The sequence below is a fragment of the Girardinichthys multiradiatus genome, chromosome 23 (assembly GCF_021462225.1).
Source record: "Girardinichthys multiradiatus isolate DD_20200921_A chromosome 23, DD_fGirMul_XY1, whole genome shotgun sequence".
Classification (NCBI taxonomy): Eukaryota; Metazoa; Chordata; class Actinopteri; order Cyprinodontiformes; family Goodeidae; genus Girardinichthys; species Girardinichthys multiradiatus.
Window position 1 is genome coordinate 13079570 of NC_061815.1, and position 16899 is coordinate 13096468.

Below are 16899 nucleotides of genomic sequence, written 5' to 3' on the forward strand. Positions count from 1 at the left end.
AAATTGAAGCCCTTCATTAAATTATGAGAAAAAAATGATCCACAAGAGGAAAAACCTCCATCTTTAAACTAACCAAAAGAACTATTAGAAAAATATTGACTTGTTTGAAAAGGTTTCCTGGATAAATATCCTCTCCTTTCAAAAACATGACAAATTTAGGCTTGCAAAGGTTCATCTGAATGAAACACAAGATTTTTTTTGAACAATGCAGTGTGGATGAATGAGACCAAATAAGTACTGTTCAGCTACAAGGCACAGCACCATGTTTGGTGAAAACCACAAGCACACATCCAGCCAAACACCTCATATCAACTGTCAAACAGTGGTGGAGGGGTTATGAGGACCTGACTTTTTTTTTATTATTACCCTGAGCTCCTCTGTACAACAAAATATTCCAGGGTCAAATGTGAAGCCTGAAAGCCAATGGCTAAAAGATTGACTTAAACTGGGTCATTAACTGGGAAGCATTTTAAAACACAACAGCAAACACCTGTAGTGTATTTCCACCACTAGTTTTTTGAAGGGTCTCTGGAAAGATCAGGATCACATCAGGGAATAGGCGAATACAAGGAAAAAGATAATTTAACCTATACTTAATAGGATTATGGTGTCAATTTTCTGTGTAGGTTCTTAAAAAAATCAGAACACATCTGAGTACAAAAAGAATATAGGATTCTTGCAATGTTGATTCTGATTGTTGATTGAACAAAAAAAAAAAAGCCGGTTTCAAAACGGTAGTAAATCAATTTGTTTCTTGCAGCTTACTCTTAACCTAAAAGCTACTGCACATGTCAAATTAAACTGCATTGGAGGCTAAAAAATATGTGTGTTAACTCCTTCAAATCTGTTCCTAGCAAAGAATGACACAGCTAGACGAAAAAAAATCTCAGTGAAATAATTCATGATGTTCTGCAGCTCATCAGGTTTTTTTTCCCGCAGACTCCCACACGGACTGCTCATTCACAAATTTCTTTTTCAATCCCCTCTTCATCTGCTTCCATGGGGACTGTGCGGGTTCACTGTCCGTGGTGCTGAAAGCCCCGAACTGCTGTCCACGGTGCTGAAACACCCACCCGATAACCACCAGGTAAGGCTTTGTCCGTGTTCTGCCTTTTTTATTTCAGAAAGAGGACAAAGAAGATTTGAGACATCAAAAGTATGAAGCTAATACATTTAATTAACTTATCTAATTTTATGACAATGCTTTTATTGCATTTTTTTCCAGTGTGATCCTGATAAAGGCTAACATCACTCTGCAGGTTTTGCTCTATTAAAATATAAAATGAAACGTTTGCTAAATGTTGCAAACGCAGAGAGTGTCTCTTGAACGCAGCACAGATTCCAGCTACTTTCTTTTTTTTTTTTTTTCTCCTCTTCTGTCGTCTCGCGATAGAGCAGCGGAGCGGCTTGACGGGCAGTCGAGGTTGCAGCAGGCAGAGGGAGACGCTGGAAGGTAACGCAGGGAGGCAGCATCATGGCGGACAGAGACAGTGGCAGTGACCACGGAGGGCCCATCGCAGGCCCCGGCTCGCTGCCCCCGGGCGCGATGGGCGCCATGTCTCGGCTGCAGCACGACACCGAGGAGCTCGCCTCCAAGCGTGTCGACATCCAGAACAAACGCTTTTACCTTGATGTGAAGCAGAATGTTAAAGGCCGCTTCCTAAAGATAGCCGAGGTCGGCGCTGGGGGAAACAAGAGCCGCCTCACGCTTTCCATGTCCGTGGCCGTGGAGTTCCGCGACTATCTCGGGGACTTTATTGAACATTACGCCCAGCTAGGCCCTACGAACCCGGACATAGTGCAGGATGAGCCTCGGCGGGCGCTGAAGAGCGAATTCCTGGTGCGGGAGAATCGGAAATATTACATGGATCTGAAAGAGAACCAGAGGGGGCGGTTCCTGAGGATCCGACAGACCGTTAATCGGGGCCCCGGATTGGGAAGTGCGCAAGGCCAGACTATAGCTCTGCCGGCTCAGGGTCTCATCGAGTTCCGCGACGCTCTGGCCAAACTCATCGACGACTACGGCGTGGACGAGGAGCCGGCGGAGCTCCCGGAGGGCACCTCGCTCACGGTCGACAACAAGCGCTTCTTTTTCGACGTGGGCTCCAACAAGTACGGCGTGTTCATGCGGGTGAGCGAGGTGAAGCCCACGTACCGGAACTCCATTACGGTCCCCTGCAAAGTGTGGTCCAAATTCGGCAACACCTTCTGTAAATACGCGGAGGAGATGCGGAAGATCCAGGAGCGGAGTAGAGAGAAGCGGGCCTCCGAACTGCTACCTGAGGGCCCGCACGGCGCAGATGACGGCGACGATGACTGACTGGGGATCGTAGAGGAACCGAGGTGAACCAAGCAAGACGAATCTGAATTGTGTGAGAAAAAAAAGAACAAGACTTTTAACTGTAAAATAGAACGAGAATTTCCAAGGGAATCACCCCACACACACAACCTCCACAGACATGGCAGCACCTCTGCTGCCTCCTCGCTCATTTTACTGGATGTCACCCCACTTACCACCCATGTAACAGTAAGCCGCTGCTATCAAGGATTGAACTGTAAGATATGAACTGTTTCCTACTTGATTTAAACGACAATGAACAGAGTGTTTATTGTCTATCTCTATCAATGACAGATTTTGCACACATCAAAGCTATTTCGAAAAGTAAATGTTTTCAAAATGCATATATGCTAAGATTTAATCAAAGTAAAACCAGAGGTCTATTAAATAAATTGATAGTCTTCATGTTGAATTAATATTTGACATCAGCACAAAGAGAATATAATGTATTATGGATCTTTTGAAACCAAAATCAGAAACAAGAAGATGTAAAGTTTACTTATAAAGGTACGCAGAATAAATATAAAAGCACTCTTAAAGAATATGAAGCACTACAGGCTTGTGAACACCTGTGTAGGTTCATGCTTTGTAAAGAAGTTGGAGTAGACTCTGATTTGACCTAAAGCATGGTCAGCTAATGACAGTATTTCTATCATGCAAGTCTGGAAAGGTGGAGACAGAATTAAATAGCCTACTTGGGGGGCCTCAAACAAATGGGATAAATCTGACCGTCTATTGAATATCAACTCTCTTGCACCATGTCCATGTAAACCTAAAGGAGAAAAGTGCTAACTTAGCTGTACTAATTATGATTTTGTGAATCAGCTGTAAAAAAAGAAATCCTTATTAAGATACCCACGTTTTCAGTGGGTAACGTTTTATTTGTTACTTTGTTGCTCTTTCTTCTGGATGGGGGGGGGGAGGCGAAAAGGTCAAGGTCCAGTTGTGGGAGCGCAGAAAACAAAACAAAAACACAAGACGCGTCAGCGCAGCGTGCAGCGAGGCAACAGCATCCTCTCTGACGTCATTACGACCTGTGCCTTATACACTGCACTCGTTTACGTGTTCTCACATGGATGGTCCGTGACCTCGACCGTTGTATGTTCTTATTTACGAGTGTTGTTAATGTAGGCAGAGCTATATTATACTCACCAAGGCTGCAGGTTGCACGCCCCCTACGGTCCGTGGAGCATGCTTGGCACCAAAAGTCTGCTGAAAGGGAGCTAGGCAGCGACAGGTGTGGTGGTAGATGGAAAGGGCTGGGCCAATGAGATTTTTTGAGGAGGGGGTTATGCCAACAGGGAGCTCAGAACCCCCCTGCAGCACCCCTGCTGGTGTGGCCTATCAGAAAATAGATATAGGAGAAAGAGCCAGTGACTACAGTGAAGAAATTCAAACATGGGATGACTTTGCAAACTATATGCACAATGGTGTTGACAAAAAAAAGATTAGGAGCTGCCGAATGAGACCAGATGTCGAAGCTGCGAGACTTGCCTCATGCAGTGAGTGTGAGTGCATCCCAGAGGATGTGGAGGCCTATCAGTGAAGGGCCCAGGCAGTATCTATAGTTTCATGGTGCTACAGCCCCTTGATGGCTCCTTGGGGGCCCTCGCCACTCATAGTATGTCACTTTTGCATAATTCTTTTTTCTGTCTTCAGAATTTACGTCTCCACATTACATCGTTCAAAACATCTTGGGTTTCTCCTTCCCAACAAGAGAAGAAGCCACTGACTGATGTAGGACATTTCATATTAGTGTGCAATATCGTGTATGTGCCAATTGTGGCATTGCATCAAGTGTACAGACTATTAAAAGAGGAAAAACATGTACAGGCTATGTGATTATAAGATATTTGAAAGCATGAAGATAAGGTTGATGCTTCTGCGTTATATTTCCCAAATGTGAAGATTGCTCAAAATGACAAACCTTGTAGTAAGATCTTTTTTCCTTTCACATTCTGTAAACCAGTAGGCTGCCTTGTCTGTCTTTCAGTGCACATACACTAGGTGTGTGGTTTTATGTCCTCCTCAGTGAGATCACCCTTCCTCACGCCTCTTCAAATGCACACAACAGTCACACAACCACCTCTGTCTGTATCAGCATCAACCCCTCTACGGTGGTCTCCACTGGACTTTAATAGCATCTTGAAGCTGGGGTTCAGAGGTGCCTGACACACACGTCCAGCCTCCCCCTGCTGAGGCCTCCTGTTTGGGAGGTCTCTAAAGTATTTTGAATGGTGTCTAGAGCTACACAAGGCCTCTTGTTATTAGGAGCCAGGAAACTGTGTGTTTGGAGTATGAGCTCATTGGGAACTGTCCATTGCAGGACAGGTGAAGAACAAATCAGTTTTGGCTTTTTATTGGCTTTTTATTTCGTGCATTTTAGCCAGTTGATAGTGATCAGCTGCAGCAAAACCCAAAGCATAGAGGGATCGGTTACTTGTTGTTTCTACAGTGAGGATCACAGAGTGTCCGTCTGACGAAGCTTTCAGATGTGCTTCTCTTTCCCAGTCAGGGCATAAAAGAGGTCCAGTCTCTTTGTCCGTGTGCACCAATAGCTTGGACCAACTTAATATTTTAAAACTGCGCTCCAAATGCTTAGATCACGATCAGGTTTATGTAAAGCCAGTTGGCACACAGCAGCTAACACAACTGATCCCAGTCACGTGGCTCCCGTGCAGACATGAAGGGAAAACACAGGCTGTACAGGCCTGAATGAAAGTGTTGGGAAATCCGAGGCATACCTTGGCTGCAGGACGATGACAGGTCATCTTCGATCTTTAATTTGAGAAGCAGACTTGTGTTTGATTCATCATGCTTCTAGCATCTAAGAAAAATGTGTCTAATAATCCCGTCTGGTTCACGCAAAGACCTATTTGTCTCAGAGAGTGAAAGGCCTGATGAAGCCTGGCTCTGCTCTGCAGGGGGCTCACCAGCATCAGGACTGTTTCTCTCTGATGTGGAGAAGAACAGGAAATCTTTTTCTCCTCTTGCAGAGATACTTCCTCACACAGGTTTGTGAATTTAAAAAAAGCCCATATCTAATGAACACGACCGTGAACCTATGACTATGTGCCTAGCAAAGTACAACATCTGAGGTCAGTCTGAGTTCATCTTGAGCTCCACATGAGTCAAGACACTGTTGTGATACAGTCCTTATCTTCCGAAGTACTTTCTCTTTAGCTTGAATAAATAAAGTCGTCCACAACGTTCATGCTGCACATAGCTAAACCACAACAGTTTTTCTTTTCCCCTTTTCTCTTAACAGCCAAATATGAGATGCCGAACCTCCTCAGAGTTTATGAACCCCTCACTTTCTGAAACTTGCACTTTTCTTCCCCAAAGACTAAAATGTACAATGTAAAGGCCAGTGCTACAGGGTCAGTTGTGTTTTTGGCACAATGATTCTGTTGTGAAATGTGACTCGCCCTTTTTTTGGGTCGCAGCTCTGTCTCGGATTACACGGAAAAAGGGGCGCACATGGGATTTTTGCTGATCGAATCTGGTTTCTTATTTCACGGGAGATCACGTGGTCTCAAAGCAAAAACCCAGAGTGACCTTGCAGCCATGTTGTTACCCAGATTAGAGCTTTTCTAGGAGGCAAAATGGTAGGCTCGTGCTTTAGGTGCTGTTTTGTGTCAGTGGCCAGACTGTGCATCGAAGTTCGGTGTGCACTGAAGCTGTTAGCCTTGATGAGAATTATGGTTTGATTTATTAAACGGCAGGCAGCATCACAGCAGCCCTCAAACATGGTGTTTTCCGGCCTTTTGTGTTTATCAACTGTAGCGTCTCTTTGTCAGATGAGCTTTTTATTTTCTTGCACAAATGACATGCAATGCTTGTTAGGCAAAACAGGTACAGTGCGGGACTAGCCTCCTGCTGGCTATTAGATGTTAGCATGTCACACGACATGGTAACACTTAGGCATGGGCCGGTTGATGGTATCAAGATATAGAAACGATTAAAAAAGTTAAAGTGTCCAACCTGCAAGAATTGTTCAACACAGTTTGAAAGCAATGGTGAGTGTTGTTTTCCCTTGCTGCTTGGCACTTCCCCAGCCAAACCTTTTGCTGTGCACCTCCAGTCAGATGGCTGAAAAAAGGCCATAACAAAAAAGACCAACTCATCTGTCTAGAAAAAAAGTCATGCCATGGAATGCCACCAATAAACCTTATTAGAGTTATTATACATTTGGCAAGATTTACATGGCTGACTGCAGGCTTGTCATATGCTCAATGTTACTAGATGATGAGGGGAAAAAAAGGTCAAATATTCGGTGCTTTAAGAAATATATATTTTTTAGCATACGTCTATGTATGACAATAAGTAATATTAAGACAACACCAATTGATTTTTAAATAAAAGCAAAACAAATTAGCTCATCTTATGCATTTTTGATCAAAATGTTGCATCAATACTGTGATGTCATGGTGTTTTTACCAAAATGTATCATCTCTTACCGGCCCATGCCTACTAACAACAATCAAGTCCTGACTGAAACAAAATTTCCAATAAGGGGTTCCCCACAACCATATATGCTTTGTTTTTCTTGGTGAACAAACAAATAAACAAAATCACAGCCAATCGGAGCCTCTCGTCAAAGCCAAGCACTATATGACTCATCAGAAACCACGGAGAGTATGGTGGAGGGGGCGAGGGGTCATACAGCATGTCTTCAGTTTGCACACTCGCAAAACAGTAGGGTCCATAATGTTTGCAGCATTTTTACAGGCTACTGTATAGTTATAGAGATGCGTTTTGATGCTGTTGGGAACAACAGACACCATCGGGGAGGGGGGGTGGAGTCAATGCACAATTAACATATCCCATGACATCGTTTGATCCCTTTACCCATCCCCATATGAGATAATATGTTGTATCTTTCAAAAATATTTTATCTGTGGCGTGTGTGAGCGTGTGTGCGTGTGAGCGTGTATGTGTGTGTGTATATAAATATATATATATGGTTTGTTATATATGATGCTCCTTTCAGAAAATATAACATGTAAACAGGAAAAACATCTTGCTGTTTTTTTCCTTTGATTTTTATACTTACAGAAAGCATTGAATAAAAATGGATACTTGCACTTTAGATATATTAAGAAAAAAAAAATCTGCATATTATTTTTGATAGGGATCTCACGTTTAAAGACTATAAATTACAGGCTTTGTGACTATTGCTGGACAGATGTATTGAGTTCTACTTACTGAAGTATATTTTGTCTGTGTCAGAAGGTTTACTAAAGTAAATTGCATGATAAAGTAGTGCTACACCGATATTGTTCTGATTTTTCTTTAGTTGGTAAAAAATGTCTGAAAACTGTGATAACAACCCTCTTGTATCATGTTTAACCTCTCCTCACCTGTGCTAGGATATTTCTTACTGAAATATGGCCTTTTCCTGACTACATGACGATGGTGCTTACTTTGGCTTTGACATCAAGCTCATCCCATTCATCTCACACCTCGCGTCCTCACACACCATTACTTTCTGTTATGTACTCTCACTACCTTATTAAATTTCCGTTGATGGCAAATAAAAAGGTGTGCTGTTTTGTACATTTGCTGTTTGTTTTAATGTTTTTTGGGAGCCTTGTTGTCTGAAAAATGACTAATCGCGCAATAAAATGTCATTCCACGTGTCCCTGTCTCTGCACAACTGTCTCAACACTACAGCTGTTTAGTCATAAAGATTGCCTTTATTTACATACTTTTTACAGTGTTATTGTTAAAGGGGTATTTAACGGTTTCTTATAGGCGAGGTTCTGATGAATAATTATAAGCAGACAACAATTTACCTGCATAACACTTTCAGCATCATCATTTAGTGTGACCTGGAAGCTGGTCAGAGAGGGGCCAAGACCAAAGAGGATATTGTATAATATTATAGCAGTTTAAGTGGCAATGTTTTATTTTTTTTATATCAGACACTTATTCTGATCAGAAATGCTTTACATATTTAGTTCACAGAGTGTGCTTCTCACAGGAAGATCATTGGTGGTGCACCCCCTCATACCTTCTTTTACTGGGTAAATAATCGCTGGCTTCACTGTAAAACGCCTGCTGCATTTATAACAGGTTAAAGGTTTGTATTATAGCATTCACATCGCCGTGAGGTTTTTCAGACTGGAGTTTTAAGATGATAAAAGTCCACTTTGGGTCTTGGCCCCTCTCGGATGCTAGCTGTTACCCTAAGAATAACTTGGATCTAGACTATGAAGATGCCAAGAGTGGTAGCTGCAGCAGGTAAGATATGAACTGTTTATTACTTTTAAACAGAACTTCAACAATTCTGAACTATCCCTTTGGGAAGGAAATTGTGCAGCAAAGGTCCAGCTAAGTTGAACAGCTTAAAGGCCCTTTCAGTCCCCAGCTATGACCCCTCTCCATCACATTTAACACACTGCGTGCTGCATGTGTGCTTTTAATTTTCACTGGGGAAATCAAAGGCAGAGTGTCATATCGTCACCACAGCAGGAGAGCGGACACACTGTTGACAGAGTGGTATGATCCAGGAGAAGATTGTTCTCCCTGCAACAGGTCAGTGCTCCAAAGGCAATTAAAGTGACATGCACCTCACATGCAGTCTGAACACATTGTCAAACCAACCTTTTTTAACTAGGCCCGTATTTTATTTAATATTGCTTCTTTTAGGCATGGACTGGTTTCTGGTATCCATGTATACCAAGGCTTTAAAAGGTTACAGTTACGAAACTGTTTTCTCATGGTGTGAGGAGCAAAACATGATGCAGAGCTGCCCCTCTTCCACCTCCTTCTGTGCCTTGCCAGTCAGCTGCCTGAAAGAAGGCTACTTACAAGAAAGTGAAACTAAAGCCAGCTTTGAGTGGCCTCTTTGTTAAGCTAAAAAGAGCAAAAGGTATAATTTTGTGTGCAAAAAGGATATTTATTGGACATCTAAAAATAAATTTAGCAAGTGTCCATTCACACTTTTTGCTGAAGTCTATGTGTCAAAATAATAAATAAATGTTACAGATAAGATAATAATAGCTACTGCTTTCTGTTTTAATAAAGCAGTAAAATAATGTTACATATTTTTGGTTCCTCAATATAATGGCACCTTTTTCCCACAAATAACACAATTTGAGTTACTTTTATTAAATAAATGGCAGGCAATGCTAAACATGATAATCAGAAACGAATCTTACCTTAATTGAATTTACTTATAAATTAATAGTGGCATGGTGGTGATATAAAAAATATTTGTGGTCAAATCTCACCTCCTCTGTAACTGATTTATAATTAGTTCTGGCTCTAGAACCCTTAATAAGCCAGCTGTGTTTCTGTTTGTTGAGTTTAAATAGGGATAAATCTGTTGTTCAGTCAGCTTTAGCTGGACAAATACTGAGCAAAAGACATGTTGCTAAAGCTTGCTTTCTTCAAAAAGTACAAATAAGAAATACCTAAAAGTATTTTGAGACAGCATAGGTCTGGCAAACAACCACAGCTCTCACTAATTATTTTTGACACCCCAACTAAAAGCTTTTTTAACCTTCATGTTCAAAGTTTTGTTTCGTTTTTTTTATGCAAAAGCTAAACCTAAACAGCATAAAAACAGGCAAATGACTTAATAAATTACAATGAACTTGATGAGCAAGTTTTAAACTTAAAAAGAGTTTTATAAATTATATACTGCTAGTTGCATTAAGACAGAGAAATGAACAAAATAGCAGATATAATAATTGAAGAGCTGAATAACTTTGAGACCTCAACGGTGGCTTAGACCACTAGCTAACTGAACATGCTAAGAAAACCTTCACCGAACAGCGCTACAGCATCAGGTGCATTGTGGGTAATGTAGGCGTCGGGTTCTGCAAGTGACTACTACTAGTCCTTAATTAGAAAACGAATTTCTGTTTGCTACATCATAAACTAGTTAGACTGTATAGGAATAAAACATGTTTTTACATCAGCTGCTGCATAGTTTTCCTCTCCTTGACTTTTAGCTCCGGTTTTCCCGTCTGTGGCTCAGTTTCTCTCGCAAATATTCCTAAACTCTGCAATTATTCTGAAAGGAATAACTTTAAAGGGAAAACGACCTTTTCTTTTTCTTTTTAGTCCTTTGTTTTCAAAAATTTGAAGAAGAGTATTTCAGAATTGCAGGGATACCGAGTGAATACCTACACTTTCAACTATGAGAGGGCCAGTCCCCCCATTTCACAACTTTTATAGCCTACTTTTATGTAGAAGAGCAGCTCAGGCTATATTTTTCTTCTCTATGTTCGAATTGTCCACTTGATCACTACATAGTGCCCTATGTAGGATTCAGCAGCTTTTCTGAGAATTTGCTAAATTATTGGGAAATGTACAGCGGTTTTTATACGTTTCCTTAAACTCACCATTAGCTGAAATGTTGCCTTAACTCTGGGCTTTTGATGAGTTCATTGTTTTAAATAGCTGGGTCTCTAAAAAAGTCAGTAAAGCTCAAAACACTTAAAATACATTTTTATATATGCAAATGCACTTGAAATGCCACACATTGTATTCCAGATCAAAATATGAGGAAAACAGTATCATAATTGTTATCAATCTACTGGAATTCAGGAGAAGGAATATTAGTCAATTAAAAAAAATGCCAAGTTTGCATTTTGGTTTACAAAGTTAGATATTTACTGTATGGACTGCAAATGCTTGAAAATTTAAGCTAGTATTTAGTTGTAGAACCAATGTTTCTGAGAACTGCTTCCTATCTGTGTTGCATGGAGTTGACCAACATGGAATACATGTTCACTGGTGTGAACATGTATTCCAGTCCAGAATTCCCCTACATATCTTGGTCTTACCTCAGAAACAGCAGGTGTGATGTCACCCCAGATGTTTTCTGTTGGATTACTTTCCAGGAATTGGAATGATTACTTCATGAACATTAAACTAGTTAGTCTGGAAACAGCATGCAGTGTGCAGCTGGTAACATGAACTCTTCTAATGTATTCAAATAGATCCATAATTCCTGGTAAGTGATAAATATGCCTGACACAAGTATTAAAAACATTCCCATACCGTGATACCAGTGGGATTGTGCTCCACAGTGTACTATGGTTCAAATTCAGTTATTGGGGGATCTCTGGCAAACTTGCAGCTCCTAGACCTGAAAAGACCTATTTAGTTTTGAAGTCTCATTAAATGTTGCACCATCTCTGTTTAGGCCACTCAATACTCACAGATAACTGCAGACCTTCTTTGATCACCCTGGAGCTGATTGTCACCAGAGTTTTGACCATTTCAGCTCTTCTTTCATCCTTTCCAAAAGTGTTTTTCAGTTTTCGTCAGAGTCCTTCTGATTTTAGTTTTCATTTTTAACCATTTTAGCAGAGCAGCCTGTCATGTTCTGCATTTGTAATATATTATATTTTACCCTAATTAACCTTTTTATGTTCTCTGAACAATAATTACTCAGATTTCAGAAAGACATTCTCTATAACCAGCAGTTACATTTGCTGCCTACTTAAATAAGAGCCACCTGTTTGAAACCTGATTTTTTTACAGAATGAATGACTTCTCTGATTGAACTTCACACTGCTGTCATTTTAAACATGCTCCTTTAGATTAATGATTCAGTTAGACAGAAACAGCAGCATGCACATCTGGACAGTTGGTTTTCTGTTACTCTGTTACTTATTTGCTTCCAAAACAGTGATTGATCATGTTAGTGATGTTGGACTGCCATTATTATTTTAAACATAACCTTAGGTGCACAACTTTGATGCTGTTGTTGATTTTCTTGAATTGTACATGCAGCCCTACTAACATTTGCTTAATTGTTCATTACAAAGTTCCACCTTGACCATGATATTTTTGTAGCTAACAATAAGCTTCTGGTGTTATTCTCTTCTCATATTTACCCACACTTCTTGGCAGAATTAATAGACGTGATTCATACCTGTAATGAGTGTTTTCAATTTCTTTTAAGATTAGAGGCTAAAATTAACTGTTAAATATCTTTATAATAGTTGGGATTCAGTGCCCAGTCTTTGTTCTGAGTACTTTACCACGTTCAAGGGTTTCAGTGAGTAATTTATGCGAAAATGTCCTTTAAATGGCTACTCAGATCTTCAGTGATGGTGACACACTCCAGGGAAAAGAGAGGTGAAGTACAGATAAAACGTTCCTGTCATCTCCTGAAATCTTTGAGGGAATTATTCGAAATACAGGATCGATCACCAGTTCGCTGACTTATACCATGTGGAATTAGTTCATAGTTGGATAGAAATAAGTTGAAATGTATTTTATCTATACAATACACTACTAATATATGCTAACAATAAAAGCACAGCTGGGTAATGAAGTAGTTTTCCACTGCAGGATTTCACAACATTTTAAAAATCGCACTGAAGAAAAAACAAAACCCTGCTAATTCTGCGTTGTTTTATATGAGTCCAATTACAGGCAAAGAGGAATTTTGTTATGTGAATAAAGAGGAAAACGATCAAGAAAAATACAAACTGAAGCACTCAAAAGGACTCTGATCAGCTGCCTTAGCCTTTTGTGATGTCACAAGTGGCCCGTTTGTATGAAAGCTTGTTTTTAGAAGGACTGATTTTATGTTAAGTAATGATTTACAACACAGCAAAGCAAAAAGTTGCTTTAAATACACATTTAAAAGAAATAGCCAAATTAATGTTATATTTTTAACTAATGGTATCACATAGTACAATCTCGTGTTTTTCCCTTAGCATTTTTTTCCCAGTTCTCCAAGATAAAACTAACCAGATTATTCCAATTTTGTCCTAAATGTAATTGCACAGTAACCTAATAACCTTCTCTGGACTGTATTGACAGTGTAAATAATAATAATAATAATTCCAACCACAGTTATCTGTATAAAAGCTTACTTTATGAAGCACAGACTAAATATTCAGTAAATATGTCCTTTACATAGTTATGCGCATTCTGTCAAAAAGTTCAAATATACAAACAAAAACAAAAAGACAGATAATTGCTGACATCAAAGTGCCAAAGTTATCCTTTTTTCTTTAAATAAAACAAAACAATCCACATTTTTTCACAACCCTATTTTACAGCACAGGCCTACCCTAGAACATGGGGAATCAAAAATTAGCACAACAGCCAAAGTGACTACACTGGGAGGTCTCCCTGTAAGAAAGCGGTTTTTTATCCTAACCATACAGCTTTAAAACTGGTAGTTCCTCTTCAGAAACGCAGCTCTTCATCAGCATTTTAGTCTGAAAGTGAATCGGGTTCCAGGTCAAGTCCCAAAAAGGATCCCAGACGCCATCAGTCACTGTGAATTTATTAGCCAGAGCAGCCGAGGTGCTGTTTCCAGATCATGCAGTCAATATTTCATCTCTGGTAATGTGAATTGCACCAAATCAGGGCTGAGTGAGAGGACACCGAAGTTACTGATCTACAGTTGTGTTATAAACAATTACATGAAAACCGGTTCGTGTGTGTGTGACTGGGGGCTTTAGGCTCAGTTAAGGTGCTCACAAAGAGTGGTAACACCACATCTCCTGTTCCTCAACACCTTTGGCAAGTCTTCATTCTGGGAAATTCAGGTCCATTAGGTTGTTTTTCTTCTCGTGGTTTGGAAAAACATGAGCTGAAGGTCTGCTTTGCCTCTTCTTGGTCGGTAGACTACTAAGAAAATTTAACTAGTCCATTTTTCTAGAAAAACAAGTCTCTCCAGCTTCACTCCAACAGGAAGAGTGTTTTGATGGCTACTGTGCTGCTGTTTCCCTCTCCATTCCTGCATACTGACGGGCTTATTGACTTAAACACACAGAGCCGGAGCAGTCCTGCTGCCCCGCTTTAAAATTGGCCGGTTTCTGTTTCCCAAAATCACCCTCATGGAGCATTAAGGGTGCAAGAATTAACAAACCAGCTGGGATGTATGACAGGCCCATGTAACATACAATAAATCAGAGCATAGAGGGGTTAGATATTGTCAGGAGTTATACTGCATGTTTAGTCACAGAGATAAAGGCTGCCTTTGTGCTGGAGAGGCTTTGGAGAGATCCAGGCCTGATTGTGTCAGCAGAAGGCCAAACACACTCAATCAGCTTGTCATACAGTAACAAGACTCCTTGTTACAGTAGACTCCTATTTGATTCCTTCAGCTACTTTCAGCTATAATATCCCAACTGGAACACGTGCGCACACACACACTGACCAACCTAACCTGTATCCCTCGCACCCAGACAATCCTGGCTAACATACAGTAAATCTTTAACGAAATCACACCCGGACATATTTTGTTACAGTGCCCAGCAAAACTAATCCCTTGAACCTTTCCACATTTTGTCACGTTACATAAAACAAACTTTAATGAGTTTTATTGGAATTTTACAGTGTATCTGCAAACATTCCCAGCGCTGCACTATTTCCACATTTATTTATGTTACAGCTTTATTCCCAACGGGATCAAATGAATCTTTCCTTAAAATTCTGCACACTACACCATCATGACAATGTGAAAGAGGCTTTTTTGAGATTGTTGCAAATATATTGCAAATAGAAGCACAACTATGTTTAGGCATGGGGTTCACCCCCCTGTAGAAACATCTCGAGGATGATCAGTGAACAAAAGAGGCACCTCAGCTCAGTTTTGAGCTTTGTGGCAAAGGCTGTGAATACTTACATAAATGAGATTTCTTAGTTTTCCATTTGTAATAAATTTGCAACATTCTCCAACAGACTTCTTTCACATGGTCATGATGGGGTATTGTGTGTAGAATATTGAGGAAAACATTGAATTTGATACCATTTGGAATAAAACTGTAACATAACTAAATGTGGAAAAAGTTCAGCCATGTAAATATTTTCTGGATGCTCTGTATGTGATCAGGTTGCAGGTTAGCAGCTCCTGAGGGCCAGAGTTGGGTACCCATGTGTTAAATTGACATGCAGCCAAAGCTACAATGAAATTGTTTAGATCAAATAATATTTATGTGTTTTAAAGGCCCAAAATCGAAACCTAAACACCAGTTCGAATCCGTGGCAAGACTTCACAATTGTTGGTCACCTAAGCTCTCTGAAATTGACTGAGCTTGAGCTATTTTGCAAAGAAAAAAAGGGCAATAATTAGATTTTGTAATATCATTTACCGCCCTCTTCACAATAATGCACAACCTGGTTTATCAATTACAATCCTGATAACATACACTGAAGTTTGTAATGCGACAAAATGTAAAAGTTCAAGAGGTATGAACACTTTTGAGAGACATTGTAATGCATCCGTTGCATCTGTTCAGTTGGGATGGAAATGGAGCAGTAAGAGGATAACATGGACAATGGATCTTTCAGCACTTAAATAATAAATCCTTGAATTTCCTGAAAACAAAAATGAATAAACAAATGTCCGTATTTTGGGCAGTTTGAGCCATCGTTGGGTCTCTCTGAGCCAAGGTGCCCTTCAGTAAGGCACTAAACCTACAGCTTCTTTGTGGTGCAGCTTACTAAAACAGTTTTACTCATTTTACAGCCTCCTTAGAGCAATGCATGTAAAAAAAACCCTTCTGAAAAAAGGACAATAAAGCATTGTGTAAACCTTTTCTGGGCTAAACAAAGGTTGTGAGAGTTAAATAAATAAATAAATATGATAAACAGGGACTTTATCCTTCTGAGTTCTCTGCAGGAGAGACATGTTACATCTTCACACTACACACCCTACCTGTACTATAGGTCCTTTCACTACACATGCCTGCCAGTGTCTGGCTGTGTAAGCATGAGTTTTATGACTTAAAATAGACCAATGCGGTGTCATGTCTACCTATTTATACCCACTGATTGACTTCAGGACTGAAGTACAAGTCAGAAACTGGTAGAAAATGGCAAACTAAACTGTTCCTTCTATCTGTCTGACCTGCTATTTAAACATTTTGAACAACCTAAAGTTCTTGTCAGAGCTAATGGCACTTCATCTAGACAAATGCCTGACTCTGAGATGATAAAATAATACTGATGGTGCTGCTTTAAACACTGATCACAGTTAGGATCATTCCAAATGTGCAATAATAGAAGCTGAGAGAATAGAGGTTCAGCAGCTTCCCTCAACTATTGCTCAAGGACAGGATATTCATCAGGTTTAAAAACAAGGAGCATGACAGTTCACTGGGGATAGCAGGAGCCCAAAACACAACATATTAATTACTAAATATTCTGGGGTGCTGTAGGGTCAGCGTCTTCCTTCTTCCCCCTTTCTCAGCTCCCTTGTCCTGGGACAGCGCATCCAGTGGTCCTCCCATTCTGGCCAGAGTGGGACTGGCTGATAGATGGGGAGGACTGTGTCTTTCGAAGGTGGCACTCTTGACCTGCCAAGCTACCATCCAAGATTAGGCCACCAATCACACTGGCCTCGATTTTCTCTAGGTCGTCCGTCTCAGCACGAATTTTAGCCTGCAGAAGGCTAATGTACGTCTCATATCGAGTCTTCTGCTCAAGGATAGGGGAGATGGTCGGTTCAGAGACAAACAAAAAGGAGGTCAGAAACGTGTCCGTCATTTAAGTTAACTCCAATGTGCAAATCATAAACATTTCTAAAGCAAACCTTTTGGGGCTACAAATGAAATTTAAAAATGTACAGT

At 40.3% G+C, this 16899-nt stretch overlaps 2 protein-coding genes across 5 annotated transcripts in view; one reads left to right on the forward strand and one right to left on the reverse strand.

Moving 5' to 3' along the window:
* The first annotated feature begins 1069 nt into the window (after positions 1–1069).
* Positions 1070–7980, forward strand: purab (purine-rich element binding protein Ab). The gene is made up of 2 exons (XM_047353670.1): positions 1070–1087; positions 1394–7980. The coding sequence occupies exon 2, from the start codon at positions 1475–1477 to the stop codon at positions 2318–2320; it is 846 nt and encodes a 281-aa protein (XP_047209626.1). The 5' UTR covers positions 1070–1087; positions 1394–1474; the 3' UTR covers positions 2321–7980.
* Positions 7981–13171: 5191 nt separating this feature from the next.
* psd2 (pleckstrin and Sec7 domain containing 2) overlaps positions 13172–16899 on the reverse strand; it is a 62196-nt gene continuing 58468 nt past the window's right edge. For all 4 annotated transcript variants that reach the window (XM_047353572.1, XM_047353569.1, XM_047353570.1 and 1 more), the window contains exon 15: positions 13172–16747. In XM_047353572.1, the coding sequence (XP_047209528.1) occupies positions 16517–16747 (231 nt within the window). In that variant the 3' untranslated portion in view covers positions 13172–16516. The remainder of the gene's footprint in view (positions 16748–16899) is intronic.